The 23,272-nt window shown below is 38.4% G+C and overlaps 2 protein-coding genes across 2 annotated transcripts in view; one reads left to right on the top strand and one right to left on the bottom strand.

The window, feature by feature from the left end:
• Positions 1–1,665: 1,665 nt before the first annotated feature.
• Positions 1,666–12,815, bottom strand: LOC113426673 (acylphosphatase-2-like). Its single transcript, XM_026689065.2, has 5 exons — positions 12,751–12,815; positions 10,659–10,865; positions 8,883–8,899; positions 7,131–7,240; positions 1,666–2,256 (listed from the first exon to the last, which is right to left on the bottom strand). The coding sequence occupies exons 2-5, from the start codon at positions 10,711–10,713 to the stop codon at positions 2,142–2,144; spliced, it is 297 nt and encodes a 98-aa protein (XP_026544850.1). The 5' UTR covers positions 10,714–10,865; positions 12,751–12,815; the 3' UTR covers positions 1,666–2,141.
• Positions 12,816–19,050: 6,235 nt separating this feature from the next.
• Positions 19,051–23,272, top strand: part of TOP6BL (TOP6B like initiator of meiotic double strand breaks) — a 29,780-nt gene continuing 25,558 nt past the window's right edge. The window contains 4 exon segments of the mRNA XM_087943710.1: positions 19,051–19,062; positions 20,464–20,617; positions 21,639–21,692; positions 23,038–23,138. Coding sequence (XP_087799836.1) covers positions 19,051–19,062; positions 20,464–20,617; positions 21,639–21,692; positions 23,038–23,138 — 321 coding nt within the window.

Genomic DNA, 23,272 nt, shown 5'->3' on the forward strand with positions numbered 1-23,272 from the left:
AGTGAAGTGAGTCGAAAGAAGGGCCCTTTTGATGGTTTAATTTCAGCGTCTTCGAGTTCTGTGGAAAATTACAAGTATCTTCCACATCTAGAGGTTTAAATCTCTATTAAAAATTACATATTTATTTCTACAGCATTCTGCCAACTCTGCCAAGATGCAAGTGTCACAATCCAAAACAGCAGAATAAGGCCCTTTCTTCGTAACCAAGGGAGAACAAAATTATATTGGAGGCACAATGATTAGAGGGCTGGTTTAGCAATTGGAGAAAACTGAGACACTTAAAAAAGTGACACCACGTCATTTCCTGCATTTAAAAAAACGCTATAACAAATCAGACATGGATTCCAGATACTGGGGACTAAGGACAAGGGATGCATTTCATCTTACCTTACTGTCTTGTCTATGAGTATCTTTGGAGCCTCTAGTATTATTGAAAAGCAGAGTTCTGAAATATGTGATTGGTGTATTTGATCAAGCAGAAAAAAGTCTTGTTTTGCTGGTATCCCATTCATCAAAGATGTAGACTCTGAACAGATATTAAATTTTAAAGTTGCATCCAGTTTGGACAGAATTTTTAAAAGTTACAATGCCTGGTTGAATCCCATTTACATATAGGTGCTTCTCTTCCTCCCAAGCTGACATTTGCTATATAAAGGATTTTGAATTCACTTTTCATCCTTTGCCTGTATAAGCATAGTCCTCTCTCCCATATTCCTGCACTGCATATGTGCCTATAAATTTGCTACCTTCAAAACTAGAATGCAAGTCAGATGTTTGTACTATAACCTGTTAGATTCAAGGGCTATTTCTTCAAGGAAAACCAACCACAGTTAAAGAAAGGTGGTGAAAGCATTCAATATAAACAATCTGAAATGAAGGTGATAAATACTACGCATGAACATTTGGGTTGGAAGGTTGGGACAAAGCAGAAAGCTCCATTATACAAGTTTAAACCCACCCACCCCCATCCCAAAGCATCCAGTTCTCTCTCTCTTAAAAACCTACAGCAAGAACTACACCCACACCCCATCTTCAGACTTCAAAGAACACTTGGCATTCCATTTGCCTGTCATTTTCACAGTCTTGGCAGCTTCAAAGGTTTCTCTCCAAACCAGAAAAATCTGTTGTTTCATCCATAATGCTGAAGACCACAAAAGATTGAGCAAGAACAAGGAGTAGGAATAACCCAACAAACAGCTGTGAGAAGAAACTATTTTGCTGGGTCAAATTTTCTGCTAATAAATTTGAGTATGGTGTTATTTCTTCTTTTTTTTCCCCTTCACTATTCCATGTTCTAGAATTTATACTTTTAGCACATAGATATTGTGACTTATAAAAGAAGAAAAGCCTCTTTTGTAGTCTGGGAAAGTGGACAGATAATAATCAGAAGACTTTCACAAATGGACAATCTCTCTAGCTCAATTGCAGCAGAGAAAAAGACAAACCCACATTAATTATTGAAATACATGATGCAGCTAAGCCATAAGAGCTGCAGAACAGGCCACTGATATTACCAGTAATATATTATATTATTGCTTCTCTCAATCTTCCTGCCTCCATTCTTCGGTGTTCATAGAGCTTCTCCAGAAACAAATACTATTTTTCTTCTCCAAAAAGCTTCTGCAGATATCTGAGCTTGCCTAGTTTCCACTAAAAACGAGACAGTTTTGCTTTGCTTCAAAGATCATCTTTAATGAACTAATAGTTTTTGCTGGGTTTGGGGATTATTGTTATTGAGAAGAAGCAGAATGCTTTCAGGGAGCAAGTAGGAAACTTTTCTTTATATGTTTGCTTAAAAGAAAACTGCCCAGTATGTTCATGAACACATTGGGAAAGAAAAGATTTAGGAGAACACATTTCCTTCCCGCTTTAGTTCTTTCCCCTACTATCTTTTCACAAATTATAAGAAGGGAGGGGAGGGACAGTAGATACATTGTTTTAGCAGATGTTTAAGGGCAGTAGATGCTTTCCAGTTCACTAGCAGCATGGAAGAATCAAGAATCTTGGAAGTGCCATAGGTGTAAAGCACACACTAATGTCAGTAGCAACCTGGTTGAGGGAAGGTGATACTTCCTTTGGAGTAGAAAAGCCCTTGTGGTACTTAGACATAGCCATATCCCATCTGGACCAGCCAACTGCCTTTAATATTTGGTGGTGAAGGACTGGAACTCCAGAGCAGTGATCTGCTTCTCGTTGGAGAACACGGCCTGATCAATGCGAGACATGGGGCTTCCGATGCTGCGTAGCCAGTTCTTCCTGGGTGGGGGAGAAGAAGAAGCAAAAATTAACAGTGCAGCTCCTTCTTCTCCTGCTTTACCCTGCACATTGCCAGAGTAGGAATATGTCTATTCATAGACCCCAAAAGCTATCAGGTGCAATGTGCACATTTGTTGGAAGGCAAAGGCCCATATTTATTAGACATTTTATTACAGATTCACCATGAATCATTGAAAGGAAGTAAGTATACTGCCAAAAGTTACCAGAAGAACAAATGGCTCCAATTAAGTTGAAGACGTAAATAATGTTGCAGAAGGAAAAAAAGTGGGGAGAAGATTGAAATATGCTTTCATTCGTGAAGATTTAAATAATTGTAATGGGATAAATTCCCGCACAATTGGAAAAACAAGGGATCTCATAGACTTTTACAGAGATTGTTTTAACATTGGCTACCAAATATAAGCCCCCCCTTTGAGTTCAAATGTGTACATTACTCCATCTTAAGGGAAAATTAAGAGGTTAAGCTTTATCTATATTAAAACTTTTTTTCTGATATCTTTGGATGATTTTGGATCATACAGTGGTAGAACAGATGCCTAAAATATACAGGTAATTCTCAATTTATAACCACAATTGGGACTGGAACTTCCATTAGTAAGTGATGCATTTAAGAGTTGTGCTCAATTTTATGCCCTTTTTTGCTGAAGTCATTAAATGAATCCAGCTTTCCCCATTAACTTTTCTCATCAGAAGACAGCTGGAAAAATTGTAAATGGGGATTGCATGATTCCAGAAGATTTTTATGAATACATGACAGCATCAATTGTCAAGTGCATAACCTGTAATCATGTGACTGCAGAGTGTTTAGACGCTTAGAAGTACTACTCCAGAAGACTACCTGTACTTATCATTTTATAACCTGAGCCAAAAAAAGAACAAAATTGTTAGAATAAAACTAGGTATTTCAAATTCAATTTCAAACCTATATTATGAGCCACCCAGAGTTGTGTTTTTTAAGATGGGCACTCACACAAGTCTTTTAAATTAAATAAATAAATTTAAGCCATGAAATCAACTGAATGTCATTGAGTCATTTGCTCCTTTGTCACCTGATTACTTTGTCTCTGTAATCTCATTTTGAGAACAAAAGAATAGATATGCTACATTTACTGATAGCACTAAACGTAATCATTGAAATAGGAAAAAAACAGGCTTATTCAATTTAAAATAACTTCCCCAAGAGTTCTGAATTTGTTTGTGGCAGCAAAATCAAATTCTTGTAACATCTTACAGACTAAGCAAATACTGTGTAATCAATTTTCATGGACTAATAGACTAATTGTCTTATAAAGTAGATGTATTCCACAAAAAATGTTTTGGCCCTTTGACTAAGATCACACAATCACAAAACCCTTTCATCATTGTACCATTGCTAGTTTTTAGATTGTTTTGTGGGCTGAAGGTTGCTTTTTCACTTTGTTCATACAACATGCTAGACCAGGAGAAAACTGAATTGTATAATTTAATATTGCAGGAACCTAGCTATTGGCTTGCATGAATGAGGTCATCACACTAAGCTAGAATGTGGTTTATTCATTGGGTGTGCATAGCAATTATGCTTTTAGCATTTTTAGATTTTATGCATAATATGCAAATCCCACCTTTCATGGCATGCTGGGCCCTGTATATTAAAGGGGCAAAATACAATCTAAATGTGATTTAATTTATATTTAATTAAAATCAAATTAAATACAGTCACCATGACCACTCCCCATGTATTTTACAATAATTTACATTTGTAATTTGGCAGCAGCTGAGGGAAAGGCAAACACAGTGATCTGTTGGAAGGCCATGCCCAATACCTGAGTGTATGTGAGCTGCAACCATCAAAAGTGAAATGGATATCTGTTTGATTTTTAAACAAAAAATATAAAAGCACCCTATTGATATCAGCAGTCCACGCCTGTGAAATCTAAAGAAAAGTTCTAAGGATCATGTTATATAAAGAACCTATGAATGAGTTTTCCCACGTAACACAAGAAAACAACTTTCTGCACACTGCCCACACACAATACATTTGCCCAGCTGGTATTCCATTTCAAAAACTGAAATGCTGCCTATTTATTCCCACCCAATACTTAATTGCAAAAGAATGGTGAGAGTCACATGGGTGGCTTTACACCTTTTTTATCCTGCACTGACTTGGGAGGAGAAAAGGGTAGGGGTAGAAGAAGAATGTACATTGAGGAATAGTGTTGCTATGGATTATCTCCTTCCTATTTATCCCTGGTTCCTCAAAGCCAGGGATGGAGTATTGTGGTTGCCATGGAAATGGCCCCAATTTCCCCTTCCCCCCTGAGATATGAAGGTAGACAATATGTAGAGGAAGGTTGCTATGGCAACTGTCCCATTTTTTTTTTTTTTTGTTCATGCTCTCTCTTTTTCTTCAAGGTGATAGAAGATCTGGTTGCTATAGTAATTGCCTCTGGCTGTCATCTTTCTAAAGGTGACAAAGCACTGTTGCAAAAGTTGTTACACCAACACAACACAAAGCCTGCAGGTCACCCTAAGCTCAGATCCTGATTTCGCTCGCTTGCTCTTGCTTTCCTTCCAACCCCCATACAGAATCACCTCTGCTGTGGCTCAAAAATTCATAAAGCAATTTTCTTCATCTCCTTCTGGACCAGTTCTCTAATTGCATGCTGACCCAAGTCCTAGATTTAAGGGTGTCAATTCCCTCTGGAGGCAGAGTCTGGAGAGGTACCCTACATAGGCATTCTCAGTGGAAGCTGGGTGGAAAGGAAAGAAACCTATAAATTGCTGATAGGGGACTATCTTCAGATCACAATTGTGAATATTGTGATAATAGGCTCATTTCTACTATAGGTAGTTCCTGACTTATGATCACAATTAGGAACACTAAGGGGGTTGTTAAGTGAGCTTCACCCAATTTTACATCCTTTTCTGCCAGTTATTAAGTGAAGCACTGCAGTTGTTAAATGAATTGTCAAGCACAGGAAATGCAGAGTTCAGGCAGTTTGGATGAATATACAGGTTTATTTTATGGTAAAGGTCTGTACAAGAATCTGGACTACTAACTATCAAAGCAAGTTGGCGATAGGTAAGTGTCAACGGAATTCAAGATGGGCCTGAAGGGACTCAAGACTGATGATGTGTTTGACCCCTGCCTCGGGCACAGCTTGGCCATCTCCTACATGAATCATGTGGTCATTAAGTGAATTCAACTTTCCCCATTAATTTTAGGTGTCAGAAGCTGTCTGAGAAAGTTGCAAATGGCAAAAGCAGGACAGGACACAGCAACTGTTGTAAATTTCTTGGCGTTGTAAATACATGCAAGTTGCCAAGTGTTTAAATTTTGATCAAGTGACCGTAGGGATGTTGCAAAAGTCATAAGTCAGAAGACTAATCTTAAGTTACTTTTTCAGTGCCTTTGTAACTTTGAACAATTGCTAAACGAATAATTGTAAGTTGAGGACTACCTGTAGTTTTTTTTTTCTCCATGAGAGAACTAGAAGTCCATTCAGAAAGAGCAAACCTCTCACAGATTTCAAGCCACATCCATAAGAAATACACCTCTTGTTAAAGGATATATACAAAAGTAACCATGGCACATGATTCTAAGATACAAAGTTGGTTGATACTGCTTAATGTGGAACCTACTGTAATTAGAATCGGGCTTTTTAGCTTTCTCTTTCAGGATCAAGAACAAGAATGGTTGGAAATAGTACACTAGCCTTGTGCCTTAACTTGGAGATTTTAATTTTTAAATAACAATAGAACAAACTCTGATCAAGAGAGGAACATAAATAACTTTACACTGTATTCAGCACCATGTGGATTACTACAGAAGTAGTTGCTTAGCTGTTTGATTAACAGCAACAGTCTAGTAGTTAGTACTAGCTTGGAAAGTCGACAATTAAGGCCTATGATGGAACATCTTTATCACCAAAGATATTCTATCTTTGGCCAGCAAATGCAGGGGGAAAAAACCCAAATAATTCAAATTTCAATCTTGATGACTTGTACATGTAGTCCTTGACTTACAACAGTTCATTTAGTGACTGTTCAAAGTTACAGTGGCACTGAAAAAAATGACTTATGACCTTTTTTCACATTTATGACCATTGCAGCATCCTCATGATCACATGATTTAGATTCAGATGCTTGATAACTGGTTCATATTTATGACAGTTGCAGTGTCCCAGGGTCATGTGATCATCTTTTGTGACCTTCTGACAAGCAGAATCTAATGGGAAGCAAAAAACACAGTGTTATTAATATAACAGCTGCAGTGATTCACTTAACAAATGTGGCAAGAAAAGTCGTAAAATGGGGCAAAACTCATTTTAGAATTTTATCACTTAGCAACATATATTTTGGACTCAATTGTGGTCATAAGTTGAAGACTACCTATACTGAATTTCGAAAAACACTCAATTTCCAAAATTGATCTTCAGTCCTGGCAATTTCAGGAGTCACGTGAAGTCCTTTTCCCCATCTCCAAACAATCCCTTCTGAGACACTTAAGCAGCCCCATCACCATTTTATTTATTATTTATTGGTTTAATTTATGTGCCACCCCTCTCACTGTTGAAGTGACTCTGGGCATCTTGCCAAATAATAAACAGGATAAATATCAAAACAAATTAGTAAGAATTAAATACAGACTAAAAACCAATGATGAACAGTACAAGGGTAGAGTGTTCTCTTTTATGCCATCAACCATCTCCAGTATAGCCACAACCATCAGAGCCACATTTTAAGGACCTTCCAGAAGGCCAAGAGGATGGGGTATCACCATACACCCTTGTTTTTTTATGTTCAGGCAATAATCACCGCCACTTGTTTCAGCAAAACCATTCCAACTGAAGGAGCCAGGTTTCCTTACTTACATAATCTCCACTTTCTCCTTTGGCCCCTGCACCTGTCCAGTCACAGTCCCACTGGCTGTATTCTTCACCCAGCCAACCAGTCCTAGTTTTCTCCCTTGCTCTTCGGTGTACTAACAGGAGGAGGAAAACAAACAGAGATCATCATCAGGAAATTTCCCAAGGTATTCTGAAGTTATGTGCAGGTGGCCCTCAACTTACAACAGTTCATTTAGTGACTGTTCAAAGTTACAACAGCAATGAAAAAAGTGATTTACAATGATTTTTCACACTTATAACTGTAGTGGCATCCCCATGGTCATGTGATCAAAATTCAGATGCTTGGCGATCAACTCATATTTATGATTGCAGTGTCCCAGGGTCATGTGATCACTTTGTGTGACCTTCTGACAAGCAAAGTCAATGGGGAAGCGAGGTTCACTTAACATCTTTGTTACTAATTTAACAACTGCAGTGATTCACTTAACAGCCGTGGCAAAGAACATCATAAAATGGAGGGAAATTCACGACAAATGTCTCATTTGGCAACTGAAATTTGGGGCTCAATTATGGTAGTAAGTTGAGGACCACCTATATACATTGCTTGGTATTTCTCCATTTGATGACACTAGCTAAGTGTGTAAACTGCCTTTATTGAGAAATGCTGGCTTCAAGGTTATATCAAAGCTTAATCAGTTATGTCTGATTGGAGATGACAATTTCAGACTGGCAATGCCTTTGGGTATTAAGGGAATGAAGGAACCGAAGAAAGGCAGCTTAGCAACAAATAGCCTGGTTTTCATCCTGGAGCTTTGCTATATTTTCCTAAGGATTGCCTACATTTTCTGAGGTACATAATTCATATGGAGCTATCAGCTTGCTTGGATTTAGCAGGAAACCCGTTCTTGAGGTTTTCGAGACTATGACAAAACCAGCTGCAATAACATTTCTTTAAATTTTCCAGCAGATATTTTAAAGATGCAGATAAGCACCCAATTGATGCCAAGACGTATGTAAATGTCCCAGACTTGTGCTGAGATTATTCAGTGTTATCTACATATGGGCTTGCTGTTGTATGTTCAGCCTGTCTTGTTCCTTTCATCCCGATCTTGCTTCCAAATCCCCAACCTCTGTTTATAGCTGATATGAGCAGCTTCTCTGCTATTGCTCCCATGATTCCAACCCTGCTCTAATATCCAGGAGTACAGACTCAAGGATTATACTTGAACAATGGTTTTTTTATATGGTGCATGGTATGGTATTTGCCACTCTTAGAAAACCCAGTACTGTACAGTTAAACTGTACAGTTAAAACAGAAACACACTTTCCCTCATTTTGCCATGATATACATCTATATCTATATCTGTACATCTAAAACTCTCGTTTGTCTTATATAACCTTTAACTGGACAAAACAGTATATCACAGGAGCCCAATATTTGAACCAAGGTACTTCAAATGGGCTAATTTACAGAATGCACCCAAAATCTGGCACCCATAATTCCCATGAAATAGAAATTTGGTAAAATTTATAAAACTTTTTATGACATAAAATCACCATAAAGCATTTTTCACATAATACAAAATGTTATAAAACATGTCCGTATATACAGTTCAACATGGACTATTTTCAGGGCAGATACCTCTCTGAATACCTCCCTGAATTTTTAATTCCAATACATTAGAAGCGCTGCCATTTTTGAAGGCATTATCTCTGAACTGATGACCCAATGGGTCATGAGTTATCTAGTAATATATTAGAAAAGATACAACTTACCTTTCTAAAGAAGACACCTAGAAAAGAGAAGAGATACAGTAGATATCATTATAGCTACACATTAGTAAACAAATATCTACAGTACTCCTAAAGCAAGTGTCATAAGTAAGCCATTGGTCTCTTCCAATAGAGATTATAAACTGGAGTGTCAGAAAATTAAAACACCAACAAAACCATTCACAAGATTGCCCAGTGGTTGGTAATTAAAATATTTAAAGCAAGGAGTCCAATCTTTCTGTTTTGCTGGTCTCTCTGAATATCTCCCTAAATTTTTAAGAGCTTTTAATATTCTTAAAAATAATTCCATCATTTAAGATGCTGCATTTTTAATAGTAATCTTTTCCAATCCATTCTGTCCAGATGGCCCGCCACAACCCCTCACCAGTATGGGATCAATGGAGGTTATTGCACATCTTGAGGGTAGCAAGATGCAAAGATGATCTTAAGACATCACCACCTTAAGATGACATAGGCACAACTAATCCAACTGAATTACAGCTTTCTTTGAATCATTTCTTGAAACCATGACTGTGCTTGTGTGAATAAACCTTTCTTTTTTTTTACTGCATCATAGGTTCATGTATGACAGAAGAGAGAACTTCTTGGTTTCCAATCTTGCAGAATCCAGCACTGTGGCATTTACAAACCTATTTACAATCCTGGTTTGTTTAGATATAATAAACCCTAATCCAGGTTAAACACCTTACTAAACCATCCCTACCTGATTTGTTTGCCTGCTCATAGAAGAGGTAAAGCAGGCTGTGTGTTGCTCTCTTTTAATATTGTGGATAAGTAATCCAGAACTCAACTCAATATAACTGTTGTCTTCAGCCCTCCAAAAGATCTTGTTTTCTAATTTCTTTTTTACAAATAGCTCACAGTCCTTTTTGTCTCCTGTGCGATTCCTTTACCTTTTCCCCTTCATTGCCATCATAGAAACTATAGTCTTGATCAATTTTCTATTACAATTAGAATAATAAAAATTGAATTAATAAATAAAAAGTTGATTTTTTACGATAACACTGAACATTCTGTAGCATTACCACAAACCAACTAATAGCCAGGAATTGCAGAAGAGCTTTTCTGGCCTAGGATGTTACTTGCTTATATTTTTATTAACTCAATCATGAAATGATTCTGGATATCTGAACTTTAAGAAGCAAGCATCACAGATTCTAATTACTAAGAACAGCCCTCTCTCCCCCCCCCATCCCCAAGAAAGAACCCAACCCCACAATATAGCATCAATCTCAGAAGAGTTCTGCCCTCTTTTGATTCCTCATTTCTGGAGAATGGCAGCCGAAGCTATATGACTTCTTGAATGTCACACATCATGTTATTTTAAAAATAGATTATGTGGGGCTGTGTATGTTCAATTTAAAAGAGGTTGAAGCAAAGATGCTCAGCCTCCCTCCCTGAAATGGCCCAGTTCTCAGTATTGCAGAGAAACACCCTCTCATTCTATGATATGTAGATTCATCACTAAAATTAAGTTAATGCTCCCAATTAACTTCTTCATACATTCCCCTTGAGTACTGTCTTAAATTAAGTTCCTTTAGAGTCTTTGCAGAGAGCTTTTCAAGCAATCCCAGACTATCTTACTGCAATTAGAGCTGAAGCAAGATTCTGCAGTTGGAGAAGCAGACTGCAGGCATCTTATTTCAAGGACTGTACTATTTGCAGAGCAATCTGCTGGAAAGCCAAGCAACCGTATCAGTACACAAAAATCCCGTAGCAAGAATAATACCAAAGGGAGGAAATAAAATCTAGACTCACCTTGGACTTCCCCATAAATCTCATAGTCGATTGCCCAGAGCTCGGAAGAAGCCATTGTCCGGTCCAAGTCACGGGAGCTGACAGCAGCTTCCAAAGAGACTGAGAGGGGGGTATGTATGTTGTGCTATCTGATCTGCTTTACACTGCGGTTTGACCAGCCTGCATTACTAAATTCAGCAGTAGGATGGAAAGCAATGTGTGGCCCACCTGGAACAAGGAACAGGAAGAAATGTGTTTTGTTATTCAGACATAGTTAACTGTGTGCTAAACCATCTACTTTGTATGCAGAAAGACATTCCCAATGTCTCCAAGCAGAGATGGGGAACCTCCTGGCAGAAACCCTGGAGGATGATTATCAGTCTGTATCAGTGCTAGTTTAGAGACAGCAAGGCAAGCCAATATCTCGTTTTAAACCCACCTTCACAATAGCTGTATAGGAAGGAACTTTTGTAGGGAGACAGCAAAAAGCTGATTTACATTAATAACTGCAAGGAAACTTGCTCTCATCTTATATTTTAGCAATTGATTGCTATACCTATGGGCTGGAAAAGGACACCTCCATGTTAATATTTTATACAAGATCTAGGAATGAGATTTCTAAAAAAATGTTTACAAATGCCAGCAAGGCTATTCTCCGACTCTTCCTCTCCATCTTCCTATTTTTTTTTTAAGTATGAGAATTTATAAGAGGGAGAAGGATAAATAGTTGCAGACATTCTTTTAGTTACATGGTATACAGCCCATGGTACATTCAACAAAAACAAAATGTGCACGCATTTGTTAAAGAACTGTGCCAATCTCAGCCCCCATGAACATGCGTGGGCCTCGCACTGAGAACTGCCAACTCAAAATGTCAGATTAGAGAGATTCAGGATCTGTTCTAAGTGTTTGAAATAAGATGTATTTCCTCCTATTCCGTGTGTTGATGTTAGATCAATGGATTGTCTTTTTTTTTTTTTCCTGTTCAAGCATTTTAGGTCACGCTCTGATAGTCCAAGTACATTTCTGAGGAGCTTTATACCACTCAAATAATAGTCTATTGGTCTAAAATTTTAAGAAATCTTATGGCCATAGAGGTCAATTATACAGGTATCACTAATATCTTTCAATGGGGACGTTTGTAGCTATACAAATGCGATATTTAAAAATGTTGTCGTATTTATTTATTTAAATTCACCATAGCTTTCTTTCTTGAATGGTATGGAGAATTTTAAAAAAGTAAAAATAAATCATCACAAACTTGGACTGGTACTGGAAACAGCAGAACCTAACTGTTTGGAAGTGGGGATCACATGACCCCAGGATATTGCAACTGTTGTAAGCACGCAATTTGTTCATGAGTCTGTGGGGATGCTGTGGCAGTCATAAGTGCAAGGACTTATACTAAGTAACTTTTTTTCAGTGCTGTTATAACTTAGAATAGTCGCTAAACATGAAGACAACTTACACAGGCAAGTTTGAAAAGGCATATTTAGATGCATTTTAATTTCTAGTGAATTAAAATAAATATAAATTATAAGGCTATTAATGTATTTTTTTTTCTTAAAGGAACTTATTAGTCTCATCAGTGTCAAACTTGGGGCGTCACATTGCCATCACGTGACGTTGCGCAGTGTTTTTTCCCTTTGCAGAGCTAGGGTGGGTGTGGCCTGCATGTGACGCATCAAGCCTACGGACTGCCAGTTGACACCCCTGGTCTAGTTGCTAGCTTGGTAATGGAAGGAACTTGTTCTGGTTTCCATTCTCACTTTTTGTATGCTTTACTATAGTGTATTGGTTTCTTTCTTAAAGCGTAACGCTAAATTAACAGCATCAGAATGAGCAAAATAAATTTTTGCATCATTTGGTCCTCACATGTATGACCGTTGCAGCATTCCCACGGTCACATGATCAAAATTCAGGTGCCTGGCAACCGCCACGTTTACCACAATTGTAGCATTCTAGACTCATGTCATCCATTGTTTGTGACCTTCCCAGATAAAACCAAGAGGGGAAGCCGGATTTTGCTTAATAAGTGTTGATTCACCTAAGAACTGCAGTGATTCACTTAGCAACCATGGCATAAAAGGCTGTAAATTTGAGCACGACTCACTTAAGAACCACCTTGCTTAGAAATGGAAATTCTGGTCCCAATTGTTGTTGTAAGTCGAGTCTACCTGTATTTATATAACATGAGGGAGTAAAAGAGAATGGCAGTTAAGAAATATGAAATATAAACAAACAAACACACACCCAATAGCTAATGTTAAAAACTGCAGTGATTTGCTTAATTTGGGATGCAATGGAAAGTGTTGCTTGTCCCCTATAAAGCCCTCCATGGCCCAGGGCCTGGTAATTTGAGGGTTATGGTCTGTGTCCTGAGCCATTTGCCCATCTTGTGCCATCCGAGTTGGCACATTTCAGAACCTCTCAATCAAGCAATGCTACCTGACTGGAGCCAGGAATGGACCTTCTCAGTCGACCTCTGTCCTCGGGCGTCCTTTCCTCCCCAAGACTGAAATGCCCCCCCCCCTATGCACCCTTCAAAAGATCCTGGGGTTCGGATGGGGCTGTGGGCTTCCCCAGGGAAAGATTTGGCCCTGTGGTAAGATAGGCAGCCGATAATAATTGCACTGGTGTGCTGATAACCAGTGACAATTTCTTTATGCGTCTAATCATATTTGGCCAATAACCTATTCTATTCTATTTCTATTGTATTTGATTCCATTCCATTCATTAGAATTTATCAAACAAGAATTAAAAAAAATACAATGACAGGGACAATAGGCACGTTATTCTATTCCTCCATATTCTATAACTGTACTATTTTTTACTCTATATTCTATTTTATATTTTACTCTATATTCTATTCTATATATTCCATTCTATTCTATATTTTACTCCATATTCTGTTAGTATTACTATATTTTATTCTATATTCTTTTCTATTCCTCTACCTTCTATTGATCTATTCTACTCTATATTCTGTTCTTCTGTTCTACTTTATATTCCACTCTATTCTATATTTTAGTCTACATAGTCTAAATAGTCTATTATATTCCCGTGTTTTACTCTATATTCTATTCTATTCTATTCATAAATGTTATGCTTCCTTCCTCAGATAGCAGCTTGGTGGGGTCTGTTTCGAGGATTTGTTTAAGCTAATTTCCCCTCAGCCTGAGCCTTTCCAGAAATGGGGCAGCTTCAGAGAATAACAATAATGATAAGAAAATGTACAGCGGGCTGAAAAAGAGGGGTCTGGGTGTCACCATTCCCGGTAACTTCGTTTTTTTTGTTTTGCTGTTATTTACCGTTGAGGAATGGAGGGAGGGGGGAAATAAAGGGGGGAAAAAATAATGGAGCTCAAAGAAAAGAAGCTGAGGGAAGCGATGCGAGATTTAGCGGGAAGACGAGTCCGCGCGTGCGCGTGCCGGGGCGCGCGGGGCGCGCTAAGAGAGGACGGGAAGAGAAAGGGAGGGCGCGCGGCCGCGCTCACCCCCCCCCCCCCGCCCCGCCCCATTCCCGAGGCGGAGCTGGGCGGGAAAAGGAAGCCGAGCCATGAAGGGGAAGGCGGCCTCGGGCGTGCGGATGGTGCGCGCGCCTGTGAGGGGGGGGCGCGGGCGCACACAGATATTATTAGTGACACACATATGCCTGTTTTTAGACACAATGACACGCACACATCTATACCATATATGGATTTATATATAAAATTACACATAGATAGAGACACGTGCACTCCCACTCATATATTATGCACCCTCATACATATATAGACATACACACGCATGCATATTTATGTATATATAAACATGTTTATCACATACCACGTACATATAATATACATGTACTATATACATGTATATAGTATATATATTTGTAATATATTCAGGATATTTTTCTGTAGGTATTTAAAATGGACTGATTAATATATATATGTAATATATATGTGTATATACATATATGTGTGTGTATGTGTATAGCATATATATGTACATGTGCATGTTATGGATATGTATATACTGTATTTTTCTTTTGAAAGCAGGCATCAGTATTTCATTTTTTTAATGTATTTCATTTTTTTAACTTCACAGAAAAAAGTCATAATAAAAGGTTATCTTATACATACTAGCATACATTACACTCACATATAGGCATACACACACACACACACACACATGTACATACCAATGTACTCACATACATATACATACCAATGTACTCACACTAACACATTTAAACATTTACACACACATGATACTCATGCACATGTTTGTAGATTAGTTAACAAACTTCAGGATGAAAATCACACTTTGCCTTTTGTCCCCTTTAGCTTTGGAAACTCGACTTGCTTTAAGCAAGAGTTTGTGCTATATTTGAAATTGAACTTTTTGTTTGAATTTCAGCCAACTAACCTAGATATTGAGCCAGGTATCTCTCTGGTAGAATTTGAAGTAGGCCAATGCTTTCCCATGTTTATCCTCAAAAAACCCTAACACCTTGGCAGGTATTCTATAAATAATCCAAATGGATTACAATCCACTATCACTCCTACTGATTTAAAACGCATGCTGGCAAATGTGTGGTCCGGTTTGGTGCTGGAACCAGTCTAGATTTTTACAAAAGAATCATCGGCCACAGTGTAATTTCACAAGTACATATTGGCTGGATGCATACTTTGTGGTTCAGAATGTCGTGGAAACACAGACAGTGTATTTGCAAGCCATCACATTAAGCAAACATATAATTTGCCTCTTGGGCCCCATAAATTTTAATGAACAATTTTATTTTATTGTATTTTCTTATTATTTATTATTATTTCCCCTTCTTAGTTACAAAGTCTGCTTGTGTATGTTGCTTAGTTTTTATAGCAAAGTTTATATCAATGTATGATGTGATAAGATTTGTTTTGCAGCTGGCTTGTCCTCAGCTTCTGACTATTTGCCTAGTCCTCAGCTTCTGACTATTTGCCTAGTGACTGTTTGAGGTTACAACAGTGCTGAAAAAAAGGACTTAGGACTGGTTCTTGAACTTACGGCTATCGTGTCGTATCTACAGTCATATAATTGTGATTTGGGCACTTGGCAACTGGTAGGTATTTACAATTGTTGCAACCTTCCCAGACAGCTTCCAACAAGCAAAGTCAATGGGGGAAGCTGGATTCATTTAATATATGGAGATTCTCAGTCATCCAGGTTGTGGTTGTCCTAAAGGTGCTTTTTCAAGAGGCAACTGGACTTTCTGGGGTCTTTTTTGAAGACGTTTCACTTCGCATCCAAGAAGCTTTCTCCGATCTGACTGAATGGTGGAGAATAGAAGGATTTATATTCCTTGCAGACAGCTGGTCATTTGCATTCTTTTAGAGAGTCACTGAGATCACTTGGAGGTTTATCTGTGTCCTCGTGGTCACCTGAGTAGTTTCAGCAGTTCCAAGAAGGCTCAACACCCAATTGCACTACCCAGGTGACCCTGGGGACAGAGACAAACCTCCAAGTGGACACAGATATACCTCCAATTGTCTGCAAGGAATTCCATTCCCCACCATCTAGATTCTAGTCAGAGCTGAAGAAGCTTCTTGTTTGAGAAGCAAAGCATCTTCAAAGAATAAGAAGAAAGTCCAGTTTCCTCTTGAAAAAGTACCTTTGGATTCATTTAACCACTGCCGCAAAAAAGGTGGTTAAATCAGGTACGTGTCAGCTTTGGAATCGTTATTAAAAGCTGCCACATAGCTGCGGAGAAATGGAGGGGGCTGATATTATTTGAGTAGCTTTCAGTAGACAAAATAAATTCTTTAGTAATTCAGGGTAATCTTTGGAATGCTGACAGTATGGTTACATGATAACTCACGTAACAACCTTATCCTCTAGCAATGGACATTCCTGCCCCAAATGTGGTCATAAACCAAGGACTAGTACTAATTAGTAATATAAATTAGTGTGTATATAATTTGTTCCTGCCTTTATTGTATTTACAAATAGCTCAAGGTGGAGAACACATCCAACACACCTTCCTCCTTTTATTTACCCCACAACAACAATGCTGTAAGGTGGGTTGGCCTGTGAGAGAGGATGATTGTCCAAAGTAACCCAGCTGGCTTTCATAGCTATGCCCGAATTTGAACTCATTGTCTCTTGCTTTCTAGCCTGGTGCCTTATTAGACCAAACTAGTTGGATGCCCTTGTGTTTTCAATTCACTCTGGAGTGGTTGGTACAGTATGATGGGCCGGGAAGAAGAAGGAGAAGGAGGAGGAGGAGGAGGAGGAGGAGGAGGAGGAGGAGGAGGAGGAGGAGGAGGAGGAGGAGGAAGAAGAAGAAGAAGAAGAAGAAGAAGAAGAAGAAGAAGAAGAAGAAGAAGAAGAAGAAGAAGGAGGAGGAGGAGGAGGAGGAGGAGGGGAGGAGGAGGAGGAGGAGGAGGAGGAGGAAGAAGAAGAAGAAGAAGAAGAAGAAGAAGAAGGAAGAAGAAGAAGAAGGAAGAAGAAGAAGAAGAAGAAGAAGAAGAAGAAGAAGAAGAAGAAGAAGAAGAAGAAGAAGAAGAAGAAGAAGAAGAAGAAGAAGAAGCCCCAGTGGTCTTCAGCTTCAGTAACCAATTTTGACATATTGAAAGTATTTTTGCTAGTGGTGGATTCTTCTCTTCCTTTAGAAAGCAGATGGCCAGCATAAGCAAATTAAGAATAACATTACTTCTCTTGATTAATTATGTGATCAAAGGCAAACAGAAGATAATAACTCCTGGGTTGCAGACTATTTCTTCTGTTTAGATGTTGGGAAACCAGACATACAATTTGCAAGCTGTAGCTGGCTATCCTTTGGTCATGTCAGGAACGAAAGTGTTTATTTTTGTGTGTGCACCCAAACCAGTTCCACATCTTTCAAAACATCTGGATAATGTAAAGATAAGAGTTCTTGGTGCCGTACATCTTATTTTAATAGTGGAACAGCCTATCCCCGATTTTGACCTCTTTATTCATCTTAAAAGTTCTGAAAATAGAAACAGTCTGGGGATGCCTTCACAGAATGTCACAAGACCCATTCTTCCCTCCTAAGGAAGAAAACAACCAGGATTTTATTTAATAAGACGAGGAAGAAACTTGTAGCTTACAGGAAAGTTTGAGATCCTTGTTTCCTTTTGCTTAAAAATAAACTACCATAAATTTTCCAGTAACCAAGAATCACAGCCATACAAATACAGTACTAGAATTAGTAGGTCAATATCCTAACTTAATTTAAGAAAGCTCCACAGATAAAGTCGGGGTAAAAGGTATTGACATTAAACATAACAAAGATTGGAGACCAAAATCTCTTCCTACTCTGGAGCTACACCCCTCATTATAAATAATAATAATAATCAGGAATAATAAGAGGTATTGAGGATATGGATTCCAGACCAGCTGTACAGCTGTATCTTTATGTTGCTAAGCGAGGTATTTGTTAAGTGAGTTTTGCCCCATTTTACAACCTTATACACCACATTATAAAAAAGATGTTGAGACTCTAGAAAAAGTACAGAGAAGAGCAACCAGGATGATTAGGGGACTGGAGACCAAAACATATGAACAACGGTTACAGGAACTGGGCATGGCTAGTGTAGTGAAGAGAAGGACCAGGGGAGACAGGAGAGGAGTCTTCTAATATTTGAGGGGCTGCCAGAGAGAGGAGGAGGAAGTCAAGTTATTCTCTGAAGCCCTCGAAGGCCAGACAAGGAACAATGGATGGAAACTGAACAAGGAAAGATTCAACCTGGAAATAAGGAGAAATTTTCTGACAGTGAGAACAATCAACCAATGGAACAGAAGTTGCCTTCAGAAACTGTGGGAGCTTCATCCCTGGAAGCTTTCAAGAAGAGACTGGACTGCCACCTGTCAGAAACGATGTAGGGTCTCCTGCTTGGGTACGGGGTTGGACTAGGTGACGTATAAGGCCCCTTCCAACTCTGATTATCTGTTATCTTTCTTGACACAAGTGTTAAACGAATCATTACAGTTGTTAAGTTAATTACATGGTTGTTAAAGTGAATGTGTTTTACCCATTGACTTTGCTTGTCAGAAGGTCACAAAAAGGTAATTACATGCTCCCAGGACCGTCATAAATGTGAGTCAGTTGCCAAGTGTTTGAATTTTGATCACATGGTCATGGGGATGCTTCAACAGTTGTAGGTGTGAAAAAAAATGTTCATAAGTCAATTTTTTCAGTGATGTTGTAACTTTGAACAGTCAGTAAATGAACTATTGGTGATCATATGATCCTAGAAGGCTATAACCATCATAAATCCAAGCTGGGCTAAAATTTTGATTATGTGAATGGAGGGACCCTGTGATGGTCATAAGTGTGAGGATAGACATGAATCACTTTTATTAGTGCCATCGTAACTTTGAACAGTCACTAAATGAATGGTTGTAAGTCAAGGAATACCTCTATGAAGAAAAAGGTAATTGAACTTCTCCAAGACTTCCCTAGTTTGTTTCCATTATCCAATAAATTAAATTTAAGGGGGTATCCATAGCATCCTTTCATTCCTGCTAAAAATAAATCAAAACATGGTATGACAGTAAATTTAGGCATTATGATAATTTCCTACCTGAAGCGACATTTTTGTGAAACAGAAAACAGTGTTGCTAGGATTGCAAAGGAGAGACTTTAATTCATATTTTACTTCCTTTGTGCTTGTCCTTGTGTTTTTCACAAACATTCTTTATTTCCTATTATTTATTAAACATTCTATAGGGTTCGCTTCCCTTGTTTGCCACTTTCCATTTTCCTGCATAAGATTAAGAACATCTTATAATTCAATGGTTTTAAGGAAGCAAACCAACCTAGTAAACCTCCCTCAGTAATAATTCTGTAAGAGTAAGGAGCTAGATGGAGACAGACTGAATTTAAAAACAGCTAAGCAGTAACAAATAATGTTTTTCTCATCTTTTACAACAAAGCCATATTTGGGAAATCAGTCAGAAATTTGCTAGTTGGCTAGTATACTACACAAAATGAAATCATGAAAGTAAAAGGAAAAACAATAGTTAAATAAATCCAAAATTGTAGAGTTGATTTAAGATTGGAACACTGAAAAATGTTACAGGAAGAGTAACCAAACACCAGCAAAACTGATGCCTTCATTTATTGTTCAACTTCTAGCACCATCCGTCCGTTTTATACCACCAGGCCTCCCATTTCAACAATAGTTATAGTTTTAGTTTTGAGGCTCAAATCTTCTATATATATAAAAGCGAAATACTACTCACACATCATCACAAAATCTCCAGAACCGTAAAACCTACAAACTTGAAATTTGGCCCGTATGTTCCTCTTGGCTTCTATGGGCTCACTAAGAAAGGATTTTTCAAAATGACCATCAGAGCATTTAGAGTATTTCCTATATTATTATTATTAACACGCTCTGATGCTAAAGAGTTCTACTCCCCCACCCCACCTGAAAAGAAATCTCTTCCAAATGCAAAACACAGCAGAGGAGAGGAGTTCCAGTTTCAGTTCCAGTTTCACAGCCCCAGGCAGCTTTAGGACAGAACAGTTGAGCTAAGCCACGCCCAGGCTCCTTGCTATCTCCTTCTTGCTCACACAGCAAATACTCTTTCAGTTTCCAAACAGCCCTCAACTCTCTCACACACTGACAGGACGCTAGCCAGATGAATACCGATGGGTGCTGGTAGGCAGAGGCAGAATTTTCCCCCCTTACTTTCCTCCCCAAAAACTAAGCCCAACCACACAGTTTCGTAGCGAAGCACAGGTATCGAGCTAGTGAAGACATAAAGAACACTGTTGTTTCTCAAGCCAGAATATGTTGTTCATAAATTTTGCCTGCTAATTTACCAAGTCCTTTCTTTCCTTTCAGGTTTTAGAATTTCTAATCATACAACTTCAGGGTGAACAGTCAGAAAGATCTTCCATGCTCGAAGGAACAATTGTGATTTCTTTGGACATTCAAGATTCTCCCCAGCGTGTGAACCAGTCGCACTGTGCTGCAATTAGTGAGTATGATTCAGATTTATATTTCTTTCAGAATACGGTAGTTATTTTTTAGGAAAATAGAATAGAAGAGAATAGCATTCTTTATTGGCCAAGTGTGGTTGGACACACAAGGAATTTGTCTTGGTGCAAATGCTCTCAGTATACAGAAGCTAGGCAAAGCAACTAAGAATGACCCTCCTCCTTTCAGGTGGCATTTTAAATTTACAGGTAGTCCTTGACTTAACAATCATTCATTTAGTGACCGTTTTAAGTTTCAAAAGCACTGAGCAAAGTGTCTTATGTTATGACCATTTTTCACACTTACGACTGTTGCAGCATCCCCATGGTCACGTGTTCAGAATTCAGGCACTTGGCAACTGGCATGTATTTATGGCCATCGCCCTGTCCCAAGGTCACGTGATCACCATTTGTAACCGTCCCAGCCAACTTCCAAAAAACAAAGTCAATAGTGTATGTGGAGGAGTGGGAGTTAGATTTGCTTAATGGCAGCGAGATTTATTTAATGACTGTAATAATTTGCTTAACAACCGTGGGAAAAGAAAGATTATAAAATGGGACACAACTCACTTAATCACTGCCTCGCTTAGCAGTAGAAATTTGGGGCTCAGTTGTGGTCATAAGAGCCATGGTGGCGCAGTGGTTAGAGTGCAGTAATACAAGCTACTCCTACTGCAATTTGGCAGATCGAATCCCACCAGGCTCAAGGTTGACTCAGCCTTCCATCCTTCCAAGGTGGGTAAAATGAAGACCCAAATTTTGGGGGCAATATGCAGACTCTGTAAACCGCTTAGAGAGGGCCGTGTCAAGCACTATAAAGCGGTATATAAATCTAAGTGTTATTGCTATTGCTATAAAAGTCGAGGTCTGCCTGCCTTCATCTTGCAATCCCCAATAAGTAAACGTAAGGGGTACGTTTATGTTCCTACAATGGGTTGAGCACAAATAATACAGCTCAAACTTAGCCTTGCCACAAACTTAAACAAAATAAATAACAGCAGTTCTTTGATTTGTTCCCTGCAGTTGCCGCAAAAGGGGATTTATGCCACAAACTCCTCAATGACTTAACATTCAGAGGTAAATATTTTAACCTTATTTCAGATTTTAAAAAATGATTTTTAAGCTAATCCAGCCTAGCATTCAGTTCTCACAACCACAAATACGTTTTGACCAGAACAAAACAAATATTTTTATAACTTTAATAGAAGTATGAATTCACCCAACTTCTGGTTGTTTCCTGAGTCATCCTGAGGAGATTCTGTTGCATTCGAGTTGTTTCCTCGTAATGAAGTTGCCTTCAAAAATTGGAATAAGAGCTGTGCTGTGTTAAATAAATTGATAATCTTTTAAAACAAGATGATTGAGACCTTGTTAATTTTTGTTTTACTTTATTTTTTACTTACATACTTTTTGAAAAGAGATGTGTAACAATGCAATGCAATGCAATATGCCGTGCAATATAGGGATAGATGGGTTCTGAGATACCTAAAAGGATATGAATGTTCAAGCTGCACTGCAGACATTGTAGGAGGGGAGGCAGGTCAGTTTATGTTAGCCTCAAATCATGAGGAATCTGGTAGATCTTTTCAACAAATTTTAATAAAAGGCCCTAAGCTTTTATGAGTTGCAGCTCACTTCATGAAAGCTTATGCCTTTTAATGAAATTTGTTAGTCAGAAAAGGCGCTCCTGGTTTCCTTCTGATTTATTCATACAACCATTTCATAACTATTCCTCTACAAATTGTTCAAAATTTGAATTTGAAAATGCAACATTATATCTTGGCTAATCAATATGGTACCTTTTGATTAACGTTTTTGTAGTTGGGCAGCTAATAACTTTAAGCAAACATTTGTATGTATGTTTGTGTGTGTCTCTCTACAGGTAGTCCTTGACTTATAACCATAATTGGCTCAAATAATTAATATTATTTGAGATTTTAAAAGTGCTTTGCTAAGCAGGATGGTCGCTAACATGAATTGTACCCGATTTTATGGCCTTTACTGCCATGTTGTTAAGCAAATCACTGCAGTTTTTAAGTGAATCTTATGGTCCTTAAGCGAATCCAGCTTCCTCCATTAATCTTGCTTGTCAGAAGCCAGCTGGGAAATAAATACACGCCGGTTGCAAAGCACATAAATTTTGATCACATAATCATGGAGATTCTGTGATGGTCATAAGTGCATAGGTCACTTGTTTCGGTGCCATTGTAACATCAAACGCTCATTAAACAAATAATAGTAAGTCGAGGACTGCTTGTATATTAAAAGGCTCATATAACCCTCCTTGCTGCAGCTTGCTTTCTTGTATCAACTGATAGAAGGGAATCTTAAATATTCGTGCCTGTTGTTTGGAGAGCAAAGATTCCTTGTTTGTCTTGCAGAGTTTGTCTCCTAGCACTGATTTTTTTTTTTCCTTCCACAGAAATAGAAAGTGTACTGCCTTTCTGCCAGAGAGGTGTCCTGCATGGAAGTGGGTGTTCTCATGAGTCTCTGCCTACTATGCCTTTTCAGCTTTCCTTTCAGGTTAGCCTACACCACAGTGAGCATCATTAGAATGATAGGGCTGGAAAGGACCACGGAGGACCTTCTAGTCGAACCCTCTTCTCAAGGCAGAGAGCTGTATACCATCCTAGTCAAAAAAATGCTTGTCCCTTCTC

The sequence above is a fragment of the Notechis scutatus genome, chromosome 14 (genome assembly GCF_049901735.1).
Source record: "Notechis scutatus isolate UNSWTSFEM ecotype Mainland chromosome 14, rNotScu1.2, whole genome shotgun sequence".
In the NCBI taxonomy this organism is placed as follows: domain Eukaryota; kingdom Metazoa; phylum Chordata; class Lepidosauria; order Squamata; family Elapidae; genus Notechis; species Notechis scutatus.